The sequence below is a fragment of the Magnolia sinica genome, chromosome 14, assembly GCF_029962835.1.
Source record: "Magnolia sinica isolate HGM2019 chromosome 14, MsV1, whole genome shotgun sequence".
In the NCBI taxonomy this organism is placed as follows: domain Eukaryota; kingdom Viridiplantae; phylum Streptophyta; class Magnoliopsida; order Magnoliales; family Magnoliaceae; genus Magnolia; species Magnolia sinica.
In genome coordinates, this window is record NC_080586.1 from 77,983,284 (window position 1) to 78,003,529 (window position 20,246).

The 20,246-nt window shown below is 38.7% G+C and overlaps 1 protein-coding gene across 2 annotated transcripts in view; it reads left to right on the forward strand.

Moving 5' to 3' along the window:
• LOC131226314 (elicitor-responsive protein 3) overlaps window positions 1–20,246 on the forward strand; it is a 60,255-nt gene that overhangs the window by 18,940 nt on the left and 21,069 nt on the right. Inside the window, exons 3-6 of one of the 2 annotated variants that reach the window (XM_058222124.1) lie at window positions 5,132–5,258; window positions 9,293–9,407; window positions 10,880–10,997; window positions 11,037–11,086. In XM_058222124.1, coding sequence (XP_058078107.1) covers window positions 5,132–5,258; window positions 9,293–9,407; window positions 10,880–10,997; window positions 11,037–11,062 — 386 coding nt within the window. In that variant the 3' untranslated portion in view covers window positions 11,063–11,086. The remainder of the gene's footprint in view (window positions 1–5,131; window positions 5,259–9,292; window positions 9,408–10,879; window positions 10,998–11,036; window positions 11,087–20,246) is intronic. The other variant, XM_058222125.1, reaches the window with a different exon arrangement.

Consider the following 20,246-nt stretch of genomic DNA (forward strand, 5'->3'; position numbering starts at 1 on the left):
ACTCGAGGCAAACGAAATTTCAGGAAAGGTGGTTAGACCAGAAGAGTTTGGTGTGTGCGGAGGAGGAGATGAATGGAATGCAATATGTTCAAGAAAAGCAACATGCTGTGAAACCCGAACACGACGAGAAACAGGATCATAACATCTAAAACCCTTTTGAGTTTTCCCATATCCTAAGTACATACATTTGACTGATTTTGGAGATAGTTTATTACGTTCACGTGAAGCTAGGTGAACATAACAGATACAACCAAAAACACGGAATGTGGAATATGCAGGGGGTAAGCTGGTGAGAATAAAGTAGGGAGATTTACTATGCAGAACTTTGGTTGGCATCCGGTTAATCAAGTAGACTGAATGTGACATAGCTTCCGCCCAGAAGGAACGAGAAACACCCATAGCTGTCATCAGGGTGTTGGCAGTTTCAACAATACGACGATTTTTTTGTTCAGCCACCCCGTTCTGTTGTGTAGTATCAGAACAGGTGGTCTGATGAATAATCCCATGACCTTGAAGAAATGTACGAAATTCGATTGAGAGATATTCCCCCCTGAGTCAGAGCGGAGAGTTTGAACTGTAGCCTGAAACTGAGTCTTCAACATAGAGTGAAATAACTTGAATTTTTCAAAAACCTGTGACTTCGAGTGAAGAAAGTAAATCCAAGTGTACCGTGTGAAATCATCAATGAATATAACATAGTATCGTAATCCAGAGAAAGACATAATTGGTGAAGGACCCCAGACATCTGATGCACAAGTTCAAACATAGAAGATGATTTTGTAATACTTAAAGAAAAGGGAATGCACTTGCTTTTTGAAAGACAACAGGAAGAGCAAGAATAATCCAAATCATTTTTATTAAGAGAAATATTCCCTAACATGCCAGATGAAATTAACTGAAGTAACCGATCAGAATGAGGATGACCCAGGCGAAAGTGCCACAGTTTCCATAATTTATTTGCTGAAGTAATATCTGATGAAGATAGAGAAAAGAAACAACGAGCCGGAGTGACAGATGGATCAAAGTCCAGCACGTACAGACGACCATGCCGCCTACCCTTCCCAAGTACCTTCCTCGTTGCCAGATCCTGCATAAAACAACAGTTGGGAAGAAATATGACTAATCAGTTATTGGATGTGAGTTGACCAACTGAAATTAAATTGGAGGAGAGGTTAGGGACACGAAACACATCACGAAGAGTGAACTGACGATGAGCAGGAGGAGAGAAAGTCAATGAACCAACGGACTGAATAGGTAGTCTAGTGCCATCCGCAGTAGAAATAGCTTGATTGCCGGTGTAGGGACGAATGTCACGAAGATGGGATATAACACCGGTCATATGATTTGAAACACCCAAATCAAAGAACCATGTAGGAGATGGGGATATACCTGACATACTGGCCGCAGAAAGGGCCTGAACGATTTGTTGGAGCATCGTAGGAGTCAACGGAGATGAAATACCTTCAGCAGAAACAGTAGGTGGTGAACCACTAACAGACGGCTCGGAAGAAATAGTGGTAGTAGTAGCAGAAAGAGCACGACCACGGCCACGGCCACGACCACGACCACCACGGCCACGGCCTAAAGAAGATGCATAGGCACGTGTACGGCAGTCCTAAATACCATGACCAGTCCGTCGACAATAAGCGCACCGTTCTTTGCATTGAGCAACAACATGATCCACCTTGTTGCAGCCACGACAAGTCAAATGAGTAGAACCATGTATTGGTGTCGTAGTAGACACAGCAAACACCATATCAGATGACCCCGGAGTCGATGAAGGAAGAGAGAGAACCTTCAGTCGTTGCTCCTTAGCCAATAAATCATTAATAACCGAATTCAATGAAGGAGGAGGGCTACGGTTCAAGAGAGCAGCCCGACAATGCTCAAATTTCGGACGTAGCTTCATAAGAAATTGTCGTACTTGCGCACTCTCGCGCATAGATTGGAATATCTTAAAGTCATGAGGAAATGTTGGATCCATCATAGCCATCTGTGTCCAAATAGTGACAATTTTGGAGTAAAATGATTGAATACTTTCATCACCCTGAGTAAGGTTAATGAGATCCTATTCCAGGCGGTATAACTGGGCCGCACTACTCTGTTGATAAATTGTCTGGAGGTGTTCCCACATTGCCTTAGCAGTGCGATGGGGTGTGAGGCCAATAACAATGGACCGATCGACCGAATCGAGAATCCAGGTAATAATTCGTCCATTGTTCATGTCCCAATCAGCTAATTTTTCGGCATCTGTGGAAGTGGGGATAGAAATAGATCCATCAATGAGTCCCCACAACCCACGACCCTTGAAAAAGTTCTGGAAATGGATGGCTCATAGAGAATAGTTGGTACCATCAAAACTACAACGTGGGGCCTCTGTACGTGATGAGTTCTTGTCCATTGTTCTGAAGTAATTTTAAAGTACGTAAAGAGTTGCAGCAGAAGAAGGTGTAATATATACCGTACAACAGGAGATACGTAAGCAATTGTAGTTTCTGGATCTGGCAGAATATCACAGCAACTGCAACGGGTTTGAACAGAGATAGGATTCGGACAAGCAGATCTGGAACAGGATGGAACAACAACAGCAGTAATAGGTTCGAACAGCAACAGTATTCGGACAGCAGATCTGGAGCAGCAGCAACGGGTTCGAACAGTAGCAGGGTTCGGATGAGCAGATCTAGGACAGGACGAGCAGATCTGAAGCAGAGAGATCGCCGGACGACGCAGCAGGGGCAGCCGGATGACGCAGGAACAGTGACCGGACGCATTAGGGAGGACTGGACGACGCAGGAGGGGCGGCCGAATGATGCAGGGCGGTCGGATGCGCAGGGACAGTGACCGGACACAGCAGGGAGGACCGGACGACGCAGCAGGGGCGGCCGGATGATGCAGGAGGGGCGGCCGGATGGTGCAGGGGCGGTCGGATGAGCAGGGGCAGTTGCTAGACGCAGCAGGGGTGGTGACCGGACAACGCAGGGACAGTTTCAGATCATGGAGGCTTTGATACCATGAAAGCAAAGAGATGCAGAAGCTTTTCTGTCTATTTGAGACAACCCAATGGGGTTGAATATGTAGATATTACAATCATCTATACAAGGAAAGTAATAAACGCAAAATTCTCTACCTATAGAAACAAGATATACAAGGTATGGATATATAAAGTATGTGAGCTGTCTAACAGTTTGGGTAAAAACTGGACTCAGATTTGGGTTATAACTGGTGCAGGTTTCGGTAAATGGGTTTTGAGAACTGTATGAAGTTTAGGATTTGAAGCAGATTTGGATTGTAACTGTAGCAAGTTTCGGGAAATAGGTTTTGAGAATTGTATAGGTTTAGGATTTGGGGTTTTTGGCCTGTGAGTGGTTTGGTTTATGGGTTTTAGGAGAGCTAGGGCTTGACTTTAGGATGTAATTAAGGGCTGAAAGTTGGGTTTAGATTGTAGTTTTTAGATGCATAGGGACTGTAGCTGGGTCTTGAAGGGAATATGGGCATGGGTTTGGTTTTAGGTTAGAAAAGGGATTTGGATTGTATGTCTGCTTAGAAGTAGTGTTAGGTCTAATAGGAAGAGGGCTGATTTTGGTCTGGGCTAAAAAATTAGGTTTATGGATGGGTTTTAGGATTCATGCTTTGTGTTTTGAAGTGTGATTTTCGGTGGCGTTAATGGGGTTTTGGTGGTTAGATAATATGGTGTTGGTTGTATCATGGAATTTCAAGTTGAATTGTTGGGTTCTGATGGTCTGGACATTTGCTTTCTCCAAGTGGTATTCTATCAATAGTAATTTTTATCTTTATTGTATTTTTTGAGCTTTGCTAAGCACACACGTGTAATAAAGTTGTGTACAAGCCACATGTGCCAGCATGGCACATACATTTGAAATCTAATTCATCCACCTGGTTGGTCTGACCAGTGTTCGAGATATTAGTATCGCGTTACGTATCGCATCCTTGCGATACAGATACATATTGGTTATCGCATGAGATATATCATTTGTATCGGGTAATTTATCGCACTTTTTGGGAAACATGGGGAAACATTTGGAAAATGGTTGAATTTTTCAACGGAACTTCAGGGATTGTTAAAAAAGACCTTAATACATACTTTTAAATCATAACATCTCAAACAAGAAGTGCACATAATAGGTTTCCTTTGTATAGGGTCCTAAGCTATAAGTTGTTTAACTTAACTAATGCAATTATATTCAAATTGAACATATAACATTTAGAGTGTATGTGATGATCATTTCATCAAACACTCCTAAATACTTCGAAATTAGTATCAATTGATAGTTGAAGGGAAATTTCAAGGAAAAAATGTCATTAATTTTTAATTAAAAAATGATTTTTATTTTTCGAAAATTGGCGAGGACTTAATAAATCAGTAGATCAGCCCTCATACATGTTTGATTTCATGTTTGGAGTGCAACATTGCAAGCGATTTGGGAGAAATTGGGAAAATAAAATTTACAAAATTTTCCCACATCGGACCACCTACACTAAAAATTTGAAATTAGAGTGTATGTGATGATCATTTCATCAAATACTCCTAAATACTTCGAAATTAGTCTCAACTGAGAGTTGGTTGAAGGAAAATTTCAAAAAAAAAAAAAAAAACATGGAGAACATGAAGAACCAATGGATATCGAAATGACAGCTCCAACTCTATGATTTTTCATGCAAAACATGAGAACCAATGGATTCGTAACCATTTGACACTAATTTAACATAATTTCAACAAAAAAGGGATCAGAAATTGAAAATGTTCATCGATTTGAACATGTGGGATATATTGGCACTACTACATGGTTTCTCAAAAATAAAATCTGGTCCAATAAGCATCTGGACCTCAATATTGGAAACCGATGGATGGGTTAGAAAACTTCAACCAAGTTTTTCTGAGCTGTGCATTTGTTTGGAAAACTCTCGCCCACCTGACCAGTGAATCAACCTGAATCTTGTCATGGGCATCTATAAGTTCTCAGCTTCCTTAAGTGTAGCATACGCCCCTGAAGAATAACATCTAATTCTCTATTTCAATTCTTTTTCCTTTATCAACACATACATTTCATGAAAATTACATTATCATGCTTCAGCTATTTGTTGATGTTGAAAAAATTGTTGGTTGGTGCAGGTAAAGGAACTGAGCCGGAATGGAATGAGAACTTTGTATTCACAGTTTCTGAAGGTGTTTCAGAGATGACTATCAAGTTAATGGACAGTGACAACTTTAGTTCGGATGATTTTGTGGGAGAAGCGACGTGAGTTTTCTGTCACATTCATTACCATTGTGCATATGCTTTCAATGTCTCCTATTTGACCAGAATGGTTGAAACTAGTTTGAATTTTTCTAACTAGAAGTAGAAAATAGAAATACATGATTGCATGTGTATTGTACACATTTGATCAAAAGACAAAAGCAAGACATCTAGATTTTGTTTTGTGGATATCAAGTTGGCAGTCTCAGGCCTGTAAGGAAGGAAGTCTAGCAGTCTTGAAGTCGATACTTTCAGAATCCAGATGTCTTGTTTTGAAGTCTTAGAACAACTGCATTCTTAGAACAATGATATTTTCAAAATCACAATGTATTGATATATCGTCAATCCATTGCGATATATCAACCGAAATTGGGAAGTCCCAATTACAACCTAATTTTGTATCAACATTGTGTGATATCATTAGCTTTGGCTGATATTATTGATACTACAATCACTAGTTTCGAAGTCTAGCAGTTGATTTCGCAAATTAGTTCTCGAACTTGCAAAAGAACTTGTGAAAAATTTGCTCATTCCATGAACTACAATAGAAACTGGAGACGAAAGAAAGTTGATTTTGCAAATTAGTTCTCGAACTTGCAAATGAACTTGTGAAAAATTTGCTCATTCCATGAACTACAATAGAAATTGGAGAAGAAGAACAACCAAATAAGAGAACTCTAGATCTTGTTGTAGCCCGAAGCTGTAGCTTGGAGCACTTAAAGAATAGAATCCCATGGAGAACCGAAAAAAAGAATGTCAACACCTGTGTTTTCAATGTCGACGATATTGTGCGATATATCACACGCTATATTGTGTGTCTCCCCTGGGCGATATGAAACCCAAAGGTAGTATTTGAAATTCTTTGCATCGCAGAAGATAAAAATTCGAAAAAACTCATTCTAAATCTTTTATATATATATATATATATATATATATATATATATATATATATATATATATATATATATATATATATATTTTTTATTTTTTTTTTCATTTCCACTTCTAACTAGATCTATTGTGGATTTGACCATTTCTCTTGAATCCCTTTGAAGAAAAACACAAATTTCGAATCGGAATGAAGATCCGAGCCGATTTGGGGCATTTTCGATCTAGTGAGAATTTTTTAGTTTTGATCCTTACAAAAAAAAAAAAAAAAAAAACTGTAAAATCATGTGAAATCAGTGACAAATGGTTAAAAATCTATGATTCTTCATGTTATGTATGAAAAATCATCAATTTCAAGATTCGCGGGAGACGGGCTAATTTACAGAAAATTGGGGAAAATTCGAAAATTTCCCAATTTCTCCCAAATCAGTTGCAATTCTACCGTCCAAACACAAAACCAAACATGTATGTAAAGTGTAAACTGATCTAGTGATTCTTGGTAATTTGATTTTATTTTCCCAAAATTCCACTCGTAATGTATGTGTAACTCTATGTGGGTCTAAGTCACAACCACGCACATCATTCACAAGTATATTTTTAGTTTTCTACTTTTGCTTTTGAATGTATTGCCTGTGTTTTCATACATGTCTTCTTACATTTATAAATTATATAAATTGACTTTGAATATACTTGTATCAGTTCGGTCATACAACATATAGATTAGGACTCTATACAACTGAAACTTAATATGTGCACTTGTTTTTTGTGATGGTTTGATTTTTAAGTGTGTATTGATGTCTTTTTTAACAATCCTTGAAGTTTCATTGAAAAATTCGGCCAATTTTCCATTGTTTTCCCATGTTTCCCAACAACAACGATACATTACCTGATGCGACCGATATCTCCATGTGATAAATGATATGTATCCGTATCCCAAGGGTGTGATCAATGTTGTCAAAAGCGATCGCATGATCGCATATGCCATATGGATAGTATGCGATCGCATAACCCATAAAGCGATCGCATACTTGCCATTTAAAAAAAAAAAAAATTAATTTTTTTAAATTTTAAATTTTAAATTTTAAATTTATTTATTATTATTATTATTTTTTTTTTTGTGCGATTGCTTATGTGATTGTGCAATTGCATAAGCGATCAGGCATAAGCAATCACACAGGATCGATTATGCCATTTGACAACATTGGGTGTGATACATTACGCGATAACGATGCGGAAAACATTGGTCAACACTATGAAATTAAATAATCCACTTGTATATAACCCTCAACTATAGAAATTCTTATGTTAATTTCTTGCCTTTGAATATCACTTAATCTCAGCCTGTAAAACAGTTCTAACAAACACAACTACTGTTTCCCTCTTCTGGTGTAAGCAAAACTAACTCAAACACCTTACACTAATGCTTTGATGAGACACATTGAAAATTTCTAAATATAAGAGACAATACTCCCTTTCTCCTCCCCTCTATATATGTTGGAACCCATTCCCAGGGCTGTCAGTGGGTACCCAGAGTCACAGGGGTACCCGATGAACCTGAGCCAATTTTAATGGGTGGGTCCCATTTATTAGACATGTTAAGAAATCAGGTCAGGTTCAGGTCTCACCTTTCCGGTCCAGTTAAAAATCAGGTCTAGTCGAGTTTGGGTTGTGGTCCATCACATGTAAGAGTGAAATTAAAGTTGGGCAGGTTGGGTCTAGTCGGATACGGGTCGAGCCCTATTAGTTTTAAATGTTTATATGTTTAATATATATTGACTATTCTAGTAAAAGAAATGAGATTTTGAAGCCACACACATGTAAGAGAGTCCTTCTGCACACCATGCACATGTCGAAGTGGAACATGGGTGTGCAATCTAATACTCCCATTAGGTGGGCCCAACCACATGAATGCTCTTAATTGTCCCAAGCTCAAAACATAAAACCAGTGACTAATGGATACCCAAATCCGATTAGATCTGGGTCTTCAAGAACTAGCACTAGAACCCAGCCCCCCCCCCCCACACACACACACACAATCACAATCACTCACCACCACCAACACAATTCATCTTTTTTGAGGCTTCTTTGTCACCCCCCACACACACACACACACAATCACAATCACTCACCACCACCAACACAATTCATCTTTTTTGAGGCTTCTTTGTCAACGTTTCTGGTGTCTTTTGATGGCTTCATGAAGGCAAGTCTGGACATGGGAATGGAAAGCGTTATGGTATGTTTCGGTGTCTTGAAATTGCGGTTGAGTGGAGTTCATTTCTGCCCAAGACTGATAACCCCTAGGTGAAATGAGCAGTATCATTATCTTGGACTGCTTTTATAGGTGTGGATGGCCTGCGTAATGCGGAATTTGATTTCCATACAATTTGTGAATGTGGAGGTCAAAATTTTTCCTTCGGGAAACGTGGTGGTCTTAAAGTATTTCTACCAGTGTGAGATTGATTATTTATTTATTTATTTATTTATTGTGATTGTTCATGTAGAAGCTGAGCCTATCCTTGTGCACTGGTTTCCTTCAAGACCCTTGTAATCAATTCCATACCTAGCTCTCTAACCTTCCTGTCTTGACTATGGTTATTGTTGACAATTATTGCAACAAGAGGAATGCAAGAGAACCCGTGTGAGCATGTTTTTTTTTTTTTCCCTTCTCTATAGTATCTCCTTTTCACATGTGGAAACTGGGAACACATGAGTGAGATCCAAGCAGCTTGTCAGGTTGGTCCTAGATTCATTGGACCAAAACCCAGGCCAGCCGCTCAATAGGAGGATCGCATGTACAATGATAACATGCACATGTGGCCTACTGGATTTTTCGGTCAAGGCATTTGTATGGTTGCCTGATGAATGCTTTGGATCTGGAACAAGTGTCACATTGGCACTTGTGAAGCCATCTGCTCACCTCACATGCATGAGTACACTAAACTTAGCATTCCTCATTACAATAGTATAAGCATGGTTGGATTAAACTCGGCAAACGGATGAATTGCTGCACCTTTGATCATTGAGTGATGAGTTGCGGCCTATGCAACTTGTCGTGGATATACAATCAAACACATTCTTTTACTTTGGTTGATTACCTTCTAATGTGATTAATTTTCTTTTATCATTTGATGTTTTGAACATCGCAGCATTCCCTTAGAACCATTGTTCATGCAAGGGAGCATCCCACCAACTGTTTATAACGTGGTGAAGGACCAGGAATATTGTGGAGAGATCAGAGTCGGCCTCACCTTTACTCCAGAGGTTTTTCTTTCTTGACCTTCATTAATTTATAATGTGCCTGTTCGCATGCAGGGCATTGCTATCTCAATCGCAAAGCCCTTTTTTTTTGATAAACTGATTGGAAAACTCCACTCCTTCAACATCTTTCTTGCTTGTGCTGGGGCATTCTGATACACCAAACACTGATAGTTTTGGATTCAAATCCTTTCAGAAAGAATGGCTGAGAATTGAGGATGAGCCTGTGCTAACAGGCCCAAAATGTGTATCCAAGGAAATTCACAACTATGACAATTCCCTCCAAATTTTCTTCAAAATCAATCACCATGCCCTGTTTTATACTCTTTCTTCGCCTTCAATCAGGGACCAACAAAAAGACTGTTAACAAATACAAATATAACTATGATCTGCATTCAATTGAAAAGTCCAAAGATTCACTGGATTTTCCAATTGGAGAGAGATTTGGTGCATGGGGGACCCATACAGAACCTATAATGTCAGCAGATTGGATTCATCAAACCATGATCCCTGCTACAAACTAGCATAACCCTGGCAGAAGTTGGATGTTCATGTGTTGAGTATTGTATAATACCTCCTACATACATAAGACTCCACATTCAAATCCACAAATCTTTGCAAGGTTTGGAATTCAATGTGCATTGAGTACCCCATTTAGCAACGATGTCCTGTGAACCCTTGATTGGTGCACTTTGGCAATGAATCTGAGTCTCCCTGCTAGCGGAATTCAATGTGCATTGAGTACCCCATCTAGCAACGATGTCCTATGAACCCTTGATTGGTGCACTTTGGCAATGAATCTGAGTCTCCCTGCTAGCGGTGCACTGCCTGGATGAGCTGTATCTAGAAAACTGCATTGATTAGAAGTTTTTAACTATGTGATCCATCTTCTGTTGCTGGGTTCAACAAAGGTTGGTCTACAAAAGTCTATGTATTGCATGGTTAGAAATGGTTAATCATTGCCACTGTTGACCACTGGTGGTCTATGAGTTGGTCGGCTTAGATTGACCGAGACAAACAGATCTATGATTTCACATGTACCCATGGACCATCACACAATATTCTTTTCTTAGGATATATGCTGGGACTAGAGCTGTTGGATCTGGGGTAATGTTCGTTGATCCAAACCATTGATCTAACAAGATACACAGCTAACGGTGGGCCTAAAAAACTGAAAGATTGGAATAGTCTAAACTTTCAATCAATGGTATACAGAAACAGTTGTCAAGGAGGCGGTCCATATTGAAAGTAAAAGAATTAAATAATAAAAAGGGGTTGAAATACTCTGATCCAACAGTTCTCGTTGCCTGTTTGTTTGTTTATTTTCTTGGGTATTACCCAATCCATGGTGAAACCCATCATATAAACGGTTATGGTCCAACATCCAAGGTTATTGTCATGTCTTATCAAATAACAATACTCGGGGACATTGTAGCAAACCTCTCATCATTAAGCCCAACTGGTTGTTGTTTTTGCAGGAAAGAGGGGAACAGCGATATGGAACTGGCGAACAGCGATATGGAACCGACGAACAGCGATATGGAACTGGGGAACAGCGATATGGAACTGGTGAACAGCGATATGGAACCGACGAACAGCGATATGGAACTAGAGAGTACAGGGAGGAGGAGACTTATGGCGGATGGAAGGAATCTTCGTGAGAAAGAAGAGAAGTCTCTTTGAAGGTGAGATCGATGCTGCATCATTTCAAGAGAGACGGTTTGGGGGGCATGAACGATCCATTCAGCTTTCATTGCACTTGAGTTTGGGTAAATTACAATATTGACTCTGATTTGAATTGAAAATAAATGAAAAACCGGTAGATTAAGAGAAAATGTTTGAAGAAAAAAGAAAGGATAAGAAAAGCTAGAAGACTTTGATTTGGTTTTGGAATCTTGATTTTTAGGTTGATTGATTGGTTTTGCAATCATGTTTTTTAGGTTGATTGATTGGTAGTTTTCTAAGTAGAATATGGATACTGGTTGGCGTGGTAGAGTCATGTGTGTCCAATGAGAAAATTTCAGATACTCTGGCAGAGTGTGATTTATGATACACAGGCTCTTATAAGTTACTTAGAAATTGCACACTCGACATACTAATCAAATTAAATCGTCCAAATTATGGTACCTAGTGTAGATGTATCCTGAACAAAAAAAAACTTATTTGATTATCTGACCATCGGATTGGTGGACATTTATTCGATGCTTCCACAAATTGAGTGTCCCCAAATCAGAGGTTGAGATTGTTCAATCTATCTTGGGATTGTGATCTGGCAATAGTGGGCTATGCAATCTAGTTGGTTTATTTGAGTTAATATGCCACTTGAACAATTTCTGAGGGCCTGCGTATCAAGTGCACAGCCTGACTATCATTTCACTGCCCTCATTTACCATGAGGCCACAAATTTGGACGGTTTTAATAGGTGTCCATGTATTTTGTGTACACCAGATGAGCAACCCTAGTTTAGTAGTTTAAAAGCTGCAAATCAAATTAAAAGTGGATCATCGATGTACATTCATTCGCAACATTACTTCCAATCTAGACTGCAAATCAAATTAAAAGTGGATCATCGATGAGTTTGGCTTCTTTTCCATGCATTCTTGTAGAATGCTCTAGCCACTGGATTTTAGGTCATTTTCCAATTACCCAGACTATTCATATGATGGGCCTCATCGTGCCTGAAAGAAGAACTCTTGGATTGTTATATTCCCAACCCGTGGATCATTTTAACTCATTGGTAAACTGCTGCTTGAACCGTTGTTTTGTTGGCATTGGCGTTGAAGTAGCAAGGTCTTCCAATCTTAGAGATTTTTGAGGCAACGTTACTTGGCTGAGTTGACTCAACTTTGGTGAGAAATCTAGCTGTCTCTATGAAATTCACTGCTGAGCATTTCCTGTGATTCTCTATGACACTTGTTGCTGAGCTCGACTGATTCAGACTCGGCATGACTCGTCGAATTAGCTCACCTACTTGGTCGACTCGACGCAACACTTGAACCCACAACATTGTCTTCGAGTCGACCCAACCTGGCTGGGCTGAACCCACAACCTCGGTTGAGCTCGACCTGGCTCGGTCGGATATCGAGTTGAGTTTTTGGGTTTTTAAGCTATGGTTTGTGGCAAACCTCAACCACATACTGTAGGCGTATCCTTATCCTGATTTTGGTGGGCCAATACTCTCCACCTCAGATTTGAATCAGCTCTTCAATTTCTCTTCAATTTCTGAAAGCAGAATTTTCAACATTTCAGTGATGATTTGGATTTGTTATTAAGAGAATGGATTCAAGAGAAAGCAATCTCTATGTAGAGGAGTCCTACTTGAACTCTGCTTCTGTAGACTACACACGACCAAACGTTCTGTATCTAACCCGGATTTTTCTACTTAAAACTTGTGGCTACATCAAGCTTAAGACCCCTATATATATATATATATATATATATATATATATATATATATATATATATATATATATATATATATATATATATATATATATATATATATATTTGGTGTCCATTTTTAATGGATTATACAAAACACAGCGGCCCGACTTCCCAACTGATTCAATGTAGTGTGGCCCACCTGATTTTTCGATTGGCCTTGTTTTTGGGCTCCAATGAGAGAAAAAGGGGATGCATATGATGGATGGATTGGATGTCATTAAAACATCGGTGTATCAACATGTGCCCGGTGAGGCTTTAGAAAAAGCCTCTCATTAAAAAAAGCTAAGGTTATGAGCGATTGATGGACACCTAAACATGAGATTCATCTCATTTTAATTAATTGTAATTATATATTCATCAAGACTCTAAATCATAGTTAAAGATAACATGACCTCATTATGTATTAGAGCTTTGGATATCTAATACATACTTCTTGTTACTTAAAATCAGATAAACTCATTTTTAATTGTTTATCAAACTTACTACTCTTAAAACATAAGAAACTGCAATGTGGAAATTATAAATTGTTTCTTTCATTGAGAATAATAATAGTATGAGATATCTTTAGAGATTTTAACAGATACATATTTTAATAAATAAAGAAATATATTTATTTAAGAGATTACAATAAATTTTTTATTTGATTTAAATGATTTAATAAGTATTGCTTAGAACAATTATTAGACTTCAAAAAAACAAATAAAAAAGCTGCTATGTTAGATATGGCGACAGCCAGATGAATGGAAGAAGTCCAGGTGAGAAATACCAATTTGGAAAGCATGGCTTGATACTTCGATCTTCCATGTGGTAGACGCTGAAATCACCTGCACTGTCGTTCTTAAAATATATACAATTTTCTTCAAACCCTAACAATCCTGTAGCTGAAAAAGATTTGGAGCAGCTTCTGCTCAAGAAAAGCATTCGATCACCCAAGCTTTCTACCTTAACTGAAAATCGACCGCTTAGGTCCATCTTAAAAACACGAAATTCTTGTGTCTCTGGAGATGTCTCAAACCTTCCATTATTATAATGATTTAACCATAAAACCAGTAACATCTCCTCCCATGATTCCACCAAATAGCCCTTATGAACATAATAACCTTCTTCTATTTCAACTTCATTGAGTGGAAGAACATTCCACCCTGTGAATTCAAGATCATGATGCAATTCCCAGATAGCCAGTGATGTTCTTAAGGCATAAACACGTCCCTTATAACATGCAATATCATAGAAAAGGTCTCCTTGGAAGACTGTCCATGTTGGATCTCTTAATCTACAGAAAGATATTTTATCCATAGTATGAATGATCACAACCATACAATCATCCGAAGTAGGGATCGATGATAACGTGGCGGTACCAAAATGTATATTAGGACCATGCCAAAGATCTTCAAAATCATAATAACAGTTTTTTCTCTAGTTCCAACATTTAGCCCGGGAGGGGAGTTTGATTTGTTCTTTGGAGGATGGATTCAAGAGAAAGAACTCTTTAGTAACGCACTTCACAAGAATCAACCATTCACCAAAAGATCCCAAATAAAATACATCATGAGCCTCTGAGATGTGCAGTCTGTCGTAGATTATATTATTGGATAGATCAAGGAAGCGATGGAAGTCAGTTTTTGAATCTTTGGAGAGCATTAGCCATGGGAGTTGATGTGATTGAAGATGGAGTTTGTGGGCCTTGATCTCCATCAAGGCAGACCGCCATGAAATACAGACTGCTCCGGCACGGATGCGATCGACTAGACATGATCTTAGTAAGATTGTCACCAAGATTTCAATGGGAAGTTGAGACCACATATTCATGTAGTGGAATTTTTAATAGAGTGGATGAGAAAGAATAAGGTGGTGGGTGGATGTTCATATAGGGAAACTGGAATCATTCATCAAACCAAGGAGATTTGAAGATAGAAGGTTACTTCCTTAAAATAAAAAATGGAGTCCTAATAAAAGTATACATCAGAAGTCCTACATGCATGGTTTTGTCTGGAAAGAAGCTTCCTTAAAATAAGAAATTGAGTCCAAATAAAAGTATACATTAGAAGTCCAATACATGCAAGGTTTTCTCTGGAAAACAGTTGGGGGACTGTACTACCGGAAGCAAATTGGCTGGTGTACCACACACCACCGATCTGGCTGGTGTGACGTCACTAAGTTCTGTGGGTCCTATCATGAGGTATGTGTTATATCCCAACCGTGCTTTCATTTGGAGAGCTAGTAGTAAGTATTGAAACGAAAAATAAAATAGATACAAAGATCAAGTGGACCACACTGAAAAAAGCTGTGGGGGATTGAACGTCTACCATTGAAACCCTTTTGGGGTAACAGAAGTTTTGGATGGATGTGATATTTGTTTATTCTCTTCATCCAGGTCTGTGTTACCTTATGAACAGATGGATGGAAAGTAAACGCTATGGGCCCTCACCAATGTTTTAACGGTAAGAATCATTGTCCCACTACTATTTCTAGTGTGGTCCACTTAAGCTTTGGATACGAATCATTTTTGGTACAATGCTCCAAAATTATCTCACAAAATGGATGAACAGTGTGGATATAATAAATAAATCATTTTTGGGCCATGCAACTTTGATCTCCTTTGAACCGTTCGTATAAATCGGAGCTCGAGGAGCTGCAACGCTCGTCTTCGCGGACGCGGATTAGATACTGACAAGGTCAGTAGCCAAATCGCTACTGATGTGACGTCCCCAAGCTATGTGTACCTCACCATGATGCATGTGTTGAATATATACCGTCCATTAATTTGGAGAGATCGTTTTATGGCATGAGAAAAGGAATAAGATAGATCTAAAGTTCAAGTGGACCACAGAAAACAGTGGAGACAGTGACATCCACCATTCAAAACTTCTTAGGGGCCATAGAAGTTTCCATTCAAGTTCGTATTTCTGTTTTCAATTCATCTATCTCTATGTTAACTTATGAATAGATTAGATCTCAAAAATACATCATGGTGGACCCTATAAATGTTTCAACGGTGAGTGTGACTGCTCCCACAGTTTTCCGTGGTGACCCTATAAATGTTTCAACCGTGAGTGTGACTGCTCCCACAGTTTTCCGTGGTGGGTCCACTTTAACTTTAGATCTATTTCATTCTTTTTCCCATGCCATAAAACGATCTCTACAAGTGGTTGGACGGTATGGATACAACACATGCACAACACATGCATCATGGTGGAGTCCACAGAGCTTGGATTTTATGCGTATTGGGTACGTGACGTGTGAAGACGGGACGCGGATTATACACTGCAGGTCAGTAGCCAAGCGACTTATCGTGCATGAAATCCAACCCGTCCATCACACATTCAACTCATTATTGTTAGACTTGATCCCAAAAATTAGGATGATTTAATAGTCATCTAAGCCACCCAAAAACTTTATACCTAAAATCTCTAATTTCACATGGTATCACCCACCTGAGGTTTTGAATACTATGATTTTTGGTTTATTTATTTAAATCCTGATAAGGTAATTTAGATGGATGAATTCTACGACAAATAAAAAACTATGGTGGGTCCTACACAAAACTAGAGGTGGGCCTTTCATCCCAGCTGTTTCCTCCATCTGAATTTTGGATGGTCATGAATTTTTAGGTTCAACGGTTAAAAGTGAGCCGATGGATCTCATGAAAGTTTCACCCACGTGGCTCTTTCCTTTGCTAAAGTAACCCTAATGGGTACATAGCGTGGCTCATCAATACACAATACAGGCAATCGAGGTGGGCCCCACGGTCAGGGCCTCACCCGTGGGCGAGGATTAACCATGGAACCAATTACCTATATGTATGTTTTGTATATCTACACTGTTCATCTGTTTTGTCTGGTTATTTTAGGGCATGGTGCAAAAAATGAGGCAGATCCTAATCTCAGCTGGGCCACACAGTAGAAACATAATGGTGATTGAACACCCACTGTTAAAACTTCCTAGGGCCCACTGTTATGTTTATTTCCTTCCAATCTTTTAATAAAGTCACAGAAACTTGGATAAAAGGAAAATACAAATACCAGCTTGATCCAAAACTTTTGTAGACATTAAGAAGATTTTACCGGTGCAAATTCAATCCCTACTTTGTAGTCCATCTGAGATTTTCATCGGCCTCATTTTTTGTGAAACGGATGGTGTGGATATACAACAAATACATCCAGGTGGGCCTCCAATCATGCCTCACCTAATCCGCACCCTAGTGAAAAACCCGCTTTGGTGGTAGGCCCCACAATGAATAGGCAATTGACGGTCCATTTTTTTTTTCTGTAAAATTAATTCTAACCATCCGAATATTAGACTTTAATGTAAAAGTATCTAACATTCCATGAATTTATCTGCTCATATATCGAACGGCCGAGATTCTTCTGCGAACCACGGGCCTCATTAACCAGTGTTGGGGCTGAGGATGTGTGCGGCTTGCCAGTTTGTACAGGTGGGCCCCACAGTTTAGTGATCTAAGCCCATCTGTATCATCCGGGTTTTGTCTACTGCTACTAGTAGTGCATCATTCGGGTTTTGATAGAAGATAGTTTGTACAGGTGGGCCCAAACTGTTGAATGAATGAACGTAACTAAATACTTGGCTAACATATTCATAATCGCATCACATTAGTTAGGTTGGCGACTCGACAGTCGAGGTTGCATTGAAGGAGTATTGGACATTGCGAACGTAAAATAGTGTCGCTCGAGGGAGTGTTGGATGGCGATGACATGTATCATATCATAATAACATACATATGCATTAAAAACCTGGATGTTAAGCATTGCAAACTTTGTGTTTGATGCACTTCATTAATTGCACTTATGGAATTGATAACATGTGTAACTCATTACTAATGGAACCCACTGAATTGATCACTCACACTCTAGGACGGTATTTTAAAACACTAACCAGAACCTATCTTAGATGCAGGTGTTACAAATCTCGATGCGCTGGATGAAGCAAGCATTGACGAGGAGGAGGAGCTCTCATATTTTCAGATTTTCGGCGGATCATCGTAGGCCGCTTTAGGACTAGTGATGGGGCCGTAGGGCAAGGAAATAGTTGCATATTCTTTTGGAATATATATATTTTGTCGGGACATTGTTTCATATATCTTGCATGATATTTCATTTTGTTGAACATACATCTACCTAGTCGTACTTTATTTCAGTGACTTAGCTGTGGTTTATGTTACATGATCCATTTAATCCCTCAATTGCTCATATATCCATTTAAATATATCCGCAATTTGACAATCCATAAGGCATTACTCGGCCCTCGAAATCCGGAGCGTTATAGGATTTAACCCAAGACAGCTCCATTATTTAAACAAGATTACACTTATAGCTTTAACACAACATCATCATAAAATAAAATAAAATAAAATAAAATAAAATAAAAACAAGATCACACTTATAGCTCTAAAAAACCATCATCATAAAATAAAATAAAATAAAAATTAATCAAAGTAGAAAAAGCTAAGGCTTCGTTTGATGGATACCTAAAAATGATTTTTATCACATTTTAGTTAACTATAATCATATATTAGAGATCAAAACTCTAATACATAGTCACTATCAACATGACCTCCTTATGTATTAGGAGCTTTAGATATCTAATACATCATTTTTATTAACTAAAATAAAATAAACACAATTTTAAGTGTCTATCAAACTGGACCTAAGTAATTAGGCACTTAATACTCTTAAAACATAAAAGACTACATTATATAAATCCTGACTTATATAAAGGAGAGATCTATAAAGCATCTGAAGAGATTTTAACATATATATATCTCAACAAATAAAAAAATATAATAAAATCAAACTTAACGAAAGAAAAGAAAATAAAAAATAAAAAAACAGCTATGACATCAGCCAAATGAATGAACAAAAACAGCTGCGTGAGAAATACCGGGTTGGAAAACATGTCTTGATACTCCCATCTTCCATGTGGAATACACGTAACTTACCAGCATGATCATCTTCGTAATATATACAATTTTCTTCAAACCCAAACAATTCTGTAGCTGAAAAGGATTTGGAGCATCTTTTGTCGACGAAAAGCATTCGATCACCCAAGCTTTCAACCTTAATCGAAAATCGACCACTCTCATCCATCTTAAAAACACAGAATTCTTTTCTTGAACTTTCATCATCATCATAATTGTAACGGAACCTTAAAACAATCAATAACTGGCCGCATGATTCCACAAAATAGGCCTTATAAACATTATAATCTTCTTCTATTTCAACGACATTGGGAGGAAGATCATTCCACCATTTGAAGTCGGTATATTCAAGCAACTTCCAGATCAAGAAATCCTCTCTTCGTCTTATGAAATAAACACGTCCTTCATACCATGTAATATCATAAAAGGGAACTCCTTTTAATACTGTCCATCTTACATCTCCTCGTCTACAGAAGGATAATAAGTTACTGTTGGCATCCACAATCAAAACCACACAATTATCCGAAGTAGGTGTAGATGATAATATGGCAGTACTAGAATGTAAATGATGGCATTGCCCAAAATCTTCAACAACACAGATACTGTTATCTTTAAAGTTGAAGATTTCAGCTGGGCAGGGGAGTTTGATTTGTTCTTTTGAGTATGGATTCAAGATAAATAACTCTCCAGTAAACCACTTTGAAAGTATCAACCATTCATTGAAAGATCCCAAATAAGATACCTGGTGAGTCTCAGGAATGTGTAGTCCTCCGTCGATTGTATTGTTGGATATATCAAGAAAGCGGTGGATGTCGGTTTCCAAATCTTTGGAGAGAAGCAATAGATACGGAGGGTGGAGTTTGAGGGCCTTCTGTAAGAACTCTGTTTAGTGGGCCTTACTGATCAACGGTCTGGATTGTCATTTAGTTGGATTGGATGATTGAGTAGAACAGTGGGCCCCACTTCAGGTGATGTGCTGCGCAGTCTATCTGCGCAGCTTTGCGTACTAGGGCTGGAATGCTATAACTGTCTTACGCAGACAGCAATTTGAGTTGTACTAGGATGCTACAATGTGGAGCGTGGGAGAGAGAGTTGTGATGGGTTTCAAACTCTCTCTCTAAAGATTCTATAAAAGAGAGCTGAGTCCCCAATCCTACACCACAGCAGAAATTCGAGTCCCATCTACTGATTTGCAGAAAGGGTGTGAAGGAGAGGAAGATCCTAAGCTCTAAAGGAATTCTGGTATTCTGGTGTTCATATCCGGCTTCTATGGCGGCGTCTCAGCTAGGTAAGCTATCTGAACCCCTGATCGCCATGTCCCATGCACAGACAGATCCGTGGGCCTATTCCGCATATAGATTAGATTCCACATTTGGTATCAGAGAAATCTGTGCATAGGTATGAATGATCGCATCCAGCTATATCAGATCAAATTAGAGATTTTGAATTCCTGAAACAGATCTGCA